This window comes from Cystoisospora suis (assembly GCF_002600585.1).
Source record: "Cystoisospora suis strain Wien I chromosome Unknown contig_7225, whole genome shotgun sequence".
In the NCBI taxonomy this organism is placed as follows: Eukaryota; Apicomplexa; class Conoidasida; order Eucoccidiorida; family Sarcocystidae; genus Cystoisospora; species Cystoisospora suis.
In genome coordinates this window covers 1-6,872 of record NW_027160011.1, presented here as the reverse complement: position 1 = coordinate 6,872, position 6,872 = coordinate 1, and the positions used below count along the sequence as shown (strand labels likewise).

The window sequence follows — 6,872 nt, the reverse complement described above, 5'->3', positions numbered from 1 at the left end:
CCTGTTAGAGATTGGCGTGTCTCGATAAACACGTATACATATCTACACTGCACGCCCCCTGCATAAGCGGGAGATTCACATTCGGAAGGGCAGATGTAGATGCATGAGCGTAACCACCGGTAGGTGTTGTTCATCCGATAATTCATTTTCATGTGATAGCAGTTTTGACGAAGTTATTGATGGACATGTCAATAAGAGACCCGTGCGATATGCGGGTCAGATGAGTATACAGAGGGTCTGGTATGACACCGTCCATCAACGCACCCACTCGGCTGGTTTTCCGTTGCTCACGTCCTACATTTGCATTAGGTGTTGGGGTGAGTGTCCCGTGAAGTGGTGGGTGTCTTAACAGCTAAGTAAATAAACCATCATGCAGCGACCAGCTGTCTCGGATCCGCGAAGGAATGAGGGTTCTGCTCCTCCCTTTCCACACATTTTAGCAGACCGGGGATGAGGATGGTCGGGGTACGAAGACTGTCCTCGCTTCTCCTGCAGGGGGTGTGATGTCTGTGGTAGGAGGAGCAGAGGTCGTCATCGCGTGTCCTGTCTGGGCCCCCACCAACCATGCGGCTGCTAAGGCTTCCCCACATGGAAGGGTGCAAACCCGATGGACCTCTTCACTGGTAGTTTTTCAGCAAATTTTTTTCTCAGGTTTCTCCGGAATTTTCTCACTGGGAGGGAAGCGAAGGGGTCGTCTGTGTAGTGAAGAGAGCTTCGCTTATCCCAAGCAGATCCGTTTTGCGCCTTCAAACGACAGATTGTCTACTGTACAGTTCAGAAGATATCTCAAGATGAAAAACGGTCGCTTGGTCGTAGTGTTTGCGTCAGTAGGATGCTTTCTTCTCGTTCCCTTGCTGTTATGGGCCCAGTTGGCCGTCTCTTCGGGAGACTCAGCAGGACAGCCCAGTTTCTTTCCTTCTGATAAGGATGGCCAGAACGACACTCGGCAAGAAGTCGAAAAGGATGTTTTCTGGGAGGAAGGACCTGGAGTCAGCGTCGGGCGGGGACAGCGGCGCTCCGGTGCAGGATCACCAACGACCGCCGAAGGACCTCGGCATTATGATAGCTCGGCCAAGAGACAACGGTGGTCGTCGTCACGGAGCTGGATCCGCTGGCATTTGTCTCGCAGCGGTTCTCGAAGTCGACCCTATCGCTCAATGCCGAAGCTGCTTGCAGCCGCGACTTCGATGACTGCAGCTATTTTCCTTTTGTGGCGACTTTGGAATGCTGTTTTGGTATGCCTCGAGCAGAACCGTAATACGTCAAGATCGGCTGGGACGACACCCAGGCTACTAGGTAACTCGGGGGGTCCAGCCGACCCCTTCGCCGGGTGTGTGAAAGTCCAGATGAGCAGCCTCTCTGGAGAAGACGCGGTTGTGGACATGGCTGGAGGCGCGGGCCTGCTTGGGGAAGACACCGTGGACGCGGCTGGGGAAGGGAACCCTGCTGACGAAGACGATATGGAGACCGCGAAAGCGATGAAGGCCAATGATGGGGGCGAATCTGGAGGTCTAGTGGCTCAGAACAGATGGCGTCGTGGTCTATTGGCCGGCCTCTCGTTTATTCCCAGAGTTGCTTCTGTTGCCCTCATAGCCTGCGGCCTAATTGCTTTCTTGGTTTTACAGATCCAAAGGTACATCACCGACCCGCAAGACCTTGGGGGAGTAACAGTGGCCAAAGATGTTATCACTTTTACCTTGCTCTCTGGCGCAGTGCTTGGGGCCTTCAGTGATTTCTTCCTATCAGGGCGTCGAACACGGGGGACTAATTCTGATGCCAGTACATCAGGACGTACATCGCTGATGCAAAAGCGCTTTATTGATTTTCTCTTCAAGTTCTTTGTTCCGACGCTCACCATCCTAGCAGCGCATAATGACAACACTGCGGGGCCCTGGGTACTTTCGGTAGTTGCACTACTGGTCGTAATCTATTCTGTCGGAGCTCCTGTCCAGAGTCTGATAGCCCGAAGACGCGAACGCCGTCGGACCGCGGATCTACGAGACATCTAAGCACGACGTGTGTGTGACATTCCGACTCGAAAGCATGGATCTTCGTGCGAAGTCTCACGTGTGTCGGTATCCATGTCGCTGGACATTTTGTTCTGTGTGCCTACTCTTTGCCGACAACCCGGGGATGGTCATCTCACCGCGCGCGCGAATCCCCTCTATCTCGTGTCGCGGAAAGAGCTAGGGCAGCAGTTGGCGGAAGTGAGTGTCGGAGTGCGAGTATGAGTCGAAAAAAATATTTTGTAAAAAATCCCATCTATGATCTCAGCGTCAATGCGTTGTCGGTTTGTGTATACGGGACATCAGGATTGCCGCACTAAAGTGCTCACGAGTGTACAGCCTGCGGGTAGCAGAGGGCCCCTCTCCTGAAGTCTCTCCCGCTTCAAAAGTTGAACAATTCCCGGCAAGGAAAAGACAAAATGAGCTGTGCGTGTCCATGCGTACTTCCTTATTGTGTTCCAGTCTGCAAATTACTAGCCTTTTTTTCCCGCCTGTACTCGTTTGTTCAAGAGGGACAAGAAGACTGCACTAAAAGGAAGTAACAAACGGTGATCTTTCTTACATTTGCTTATATTTTAGTGAGGGAGTGACGTGACTTGGAAAAACTTTCAAGAAACGGAGAAGACGAAAGTGATCTCTTCGAGACGTTTCTTCGACTGCTCGGTTTGTTTCGATACTACGACTTGTCAATGCCGGGTAGTTGCGACCTTTCTCTTGCCTGCTTCCGTTCCACTCACTACAGTAGCGAAAAAGGAGGAAACTGCAGGGCAGGCAGTAACTGCGTGGAAGTTCCCGGTTTGCTAAGGGTCGCCGCCCTACATCGGGCCCTCGCGGCCTGGTTGTGGCAAAGGCAGAGTGGAGGCTTTTGCAATCAGGTTTGGCGGTTGCTTAGCTCAGTTGAGTACCGTGAGAAGGCATGCCTTCACTTGCAGCATCAAAGCTGTCACCACTAATGGAGCCGGTGAGAGTAGAAAGCAATTCCGAAGACAAGACGTTCTATCCTCTTCAGTAGTGATGCTCACGTCGGCAGCGGCAAGGCTCCTTGAGGGAGAGACGATCCGCAGTTATCACGGTCCCGGCGCAGCGCTATGATACGCGCATTTCTAGGAGCGACTGGAAATGCGAGGCGTTGGGATGGAGGGCGACGGCGGGGAGTTGTCACTCTGGTTTGCGGCCTGTCAAGCAGAGCAGCAATGCGTCATAATTCAGGCTGGGGTGGCCTAAAGCTCGCTGAGGAGGCGACGGAGTGGCTCCTGGACTCCCTCGAGTCGGCGAAGGAAACCTGTCTAGTAGAGACGTGAATGCGGGAGGGAGATAATTGTCGGGGCTGCTGACTCGCCGTTCAGCAAGGTGCCAGTACACGGGAGAGCTATATTTCGCTCTTTTCCACGGTTGATTCTTTTGTCTTTGTGGGCGGCGATCTCATTGCCGCTGCTATTTGCAGTGACGACCTCCAATACCGAAGCACAAACGATTGCGACTATCAAGCACTACCGCAAGGTTGGTGGTAAAATCCTCGGCTATACTTTGGTTATTGGCTCCCTGCTAACGGTCACGCGTGCCTCCACCCTGGCAATGTTTCAAGTAGGGAGAGACGACAGAATTCCCGTGCGAGCAAGACATTCGTTGCTGGTGAAAAAAAACTTGTCTGTCCTTATTCTTCCTCATTGTTGTTGTGTCTGCAGCCCTCGGTCAGCACAGAATCAGTGGTCCAACAGGACCCTACGTACTCGAGGTATTTGCAATACTGGTTGCCGGCTACTTGGCGGGACTGCGTGTTCCCCTCTTGGCAGCTGCGGGCGCCGCCCCAGCATCGTTGTAGAATATTCGTAAGCGTGATGTGCTCTGGATCGCGGTATTTGAGATCCAAGAGTGATCAAGAAGTTTTGCTCAGGTTGGCGACAGCGACCCCCGACATTTTTTCATCATTTTATCATGCGTTTGTAGCTAAACGGGGAAAGGGTCTGCCGTTGGCGCGGCAGAGGTCTTCGCGGCTTGGTTGGTGAAGGCCCTGACCGCAGCCCAGGGAAGGTGTCCATCTCTTTTTTCTTGCTGTGTTGGCGCCTGTTGATGACGTCTAGAACCCCGCCGTCTTTTGAACGCATCAGCTATCATTCCGGCGGAGTTCCTGAACAGCTAAAGAACTATACTCTTTCTCTCCAACTACCTGCCTGTTCGCTTGAATAGAGAGCTGCACCCTTCTCAGCTCTGAGGATGTGTCAGAGAAAGACACGAAAACCGACGAAGGATCGGGACAGCTGTTACATGCACACAAGGGAGCACGGATTGAAGGGTCGACGGGATCCATCAGTCGTTGCGCGCAGCTATTGCGTCAGCGAACAAGGAAATATAAAGGCCGACGTGTCTACCCTGCTCTCTCGTATAGGTCCGCTGGAGGACGTTTTATTTATACCCAGCAATCGTAGGGTGCATCCCCTCTGCTGACTACTGACTTTTGTACCTGTCGAGGAATACAGCAAGGGTTCCTTGTACTGCGAGTGTTACTCCTACCCCAGTGCAGAAAAAAGGGCATGAGGAGACAAAAAAGAAGAGAGTAATGCTCTGGTCCAGAGTTGTGTCGTGGTAGACGACAGCGCTTGCTTTGCGAAAGCCGGGCGGCTCATGTTCGCTACAGGCACACCCTCCACGAAGGGGCCGGAATCATTCCGAGGCTAGGGTTGTCCAACGCGCCGTAAGTTCTGTTGAGCGTGCACTCAACAGTTCTTCCTTTTGCCCCAAGAGCAATACAGAGGTTAGTGCGGAGCATGGTAACCTCCACGCGACAGTGTCACATTGCAGGTGTGCTGGGTCCCTCTGGTGGAGTACACCCAATGAGAAATCCCTGTCTTTCCCTAAGGAAACTACTCAGGACCTAGCTAGAAGGCTGTAGGTTCTTTCTTACTTCTTCGGGGTGACGCTACGCAAAGAGTGAATGCCGAAAGTCCACATTCCAGTCCAATGTACTGAAGCCTTAACTAGAGTTGAGACTTACCGAGCACCTTAGCGATGTAGCATGTGATCCTCGAAACCAGCGTCCGCCGTGTTTCCACCACGCTCTACATTCAGGGTTGCTGGTTTCCGCTGTAGAGTACACATTCTGACTCCTATGCGAGAGTTCTGAATTAGCGTCGTTCTACTCCGTTCGGTCATCAGAAACAGTCTTTCTCTCGTGTTCGTCGCTTGCGACTGACTTAAAACATTTAGTAGCTGTACCGCTCCCATAAGGTAGTTCTTGTCTCAAACCCCAACGCTGGACAGGAGTCCTTTCCGAAAGACGGACTCTGTCACCGACCAGCGTTAATGTCTCCCAGCTGAGGAACTCCCCGAGATGCAACTATCAGACGCACCTGCACCCATGCGCGAAGTGCACTGGCACTCGTTTTTGGTTCGTTCCAACACGGCGGCAGCAAGCAACCTTTCCGCCATCTCCGGGTGGCTCTATCCAGAGGGTCGACTCTGGATAGGGAGATGTGCCACGACGGGCGAACAGTCACCAGGCGTGAGTCGTTAAGATGGGGTGCTTTGAGGGCAGCAAGTGGTGTACGGAACCCTGTACACGGACTCAGCAGCACCGCTACTATATATATATATATATATAGTGGGATACTGGCACCGAGTCTGACACGGAGCATTAGCTGGGGGTTTCTGGGTGGTGCGATTTTTTGGACGCACCTAACCAAACAGGTGCAATCCAGGGTTGCCTCTTGAGAAGCTCTAAGCTCGGGACGAACAACCAGTGGGGATGGTCAACCAATGAGGGAGCAAAGGGGGAGATCATTAATTTTCAGTAATGTGCGTTTCTCAGTGCACTGCGTGTACATAAACTCCACCGACGTGCTCTAACACTTTTGGCGTACTGATACTCTAGCCAGGAGCCTAAGTCCCGATGTGAGAGCCCTGTCCGCGCCCATCGTGGCGGAATGGAGTGGGGCTCAGTTCTTAGTTTACCGCTACGCATCACCCCGCAACTCATGAGCATCCCTACGAGTCACCCCGCGACTTTGGGTGAACATCCCTAAACGTCCCCCGGCAACATTGTGTGGACATTTCTAAAAGTCACCCCGTAACTTTGAGGGAACTCTCTAGGAGGCACCCCGCGACCTTGAGGGATCAACATCCTAGAGAGTCACCCCGCAACATTGGGTGAACATCCCTCAAAGTCACCCTGCAACCTTCAGGGAACTCTAGGAGTCACCCCGCAACTTCGGGTGAACATCCCTAGGAGTCACCCCGCACCTTCGGTGAACGACTAGAACACCAGCTAGGCTGGACTAACCTGACCTACGCGCAGTATAATCCGCGAGTTTTGTTCCCAGATGAAGGTAGGCCCTGTGACACAGCGTGGCGGCTGGCTCTGCTCTAAACCTGGTCCGACACGCTGCTGTCGGCAGCGCCGGTTTCTGCCGTTGCTCCGCTCCACTGGGTCCTGCTTGCTTTCTCGTCAGAGCAATCAGCAGCCCGCGACAGTACCATGACCTTCAGTCAGAAGGGCCTAAGCGAGGTCATGGGCACCTCGAGAATGATGTCCTGAGAGGGAGAGACCCGGTGAATTTACTGCCAGAGAGGACACCTGCAACGCGGATGCGCAGGACCCGCCTACTAGACCGGGGTTCCAGTCGCGCGCTTAGAGTCCCACGAAGGGGGCTCTCGACAAGCCCGATCTACCGGCATCGGCGTTGTTAGGCCGTGTCCACTCGGTCATCTCTCACGATGTCGGACCTTCTTACAGTTCCGGCTTGAAAGCTGCAGCTACATTCATTTTGAGGCAACTCTGGTACGTTCTCTGGAGCCATCAAAGCGGAATCCTGAAAAGTTGAGATTTGCAAGGACGATAGCGGTGCTAGTCAAAAAGTCAAGGAGAAAAGG

At 53.1% G+C, this 6,872-nt stretch overlaps 1 protein-coding gene across 1 annotated transcript; it reads left to right on the top strand.

Annotated features, from left to right (window-relative positions):
- CSUI_010358 (uncharacterized protein) lies at window positions 1-3,843 on the top strand. Its single transcript, XM_068070462.1, has one exon. The coding sequence runs from the start codon at window positions 504-506 to the stop codon at window positions 2,007-2,009; it is 1,506 nt and encodes a 501-aa protein (XP_067917561.1). The 5' UTR covers window positions 1-503; the 3' UTR covers window positions 2,010-3,843.
- The last annotated feature ends 3,029 nt before the right edge of the window (window positions 3,844-6,872 follow it).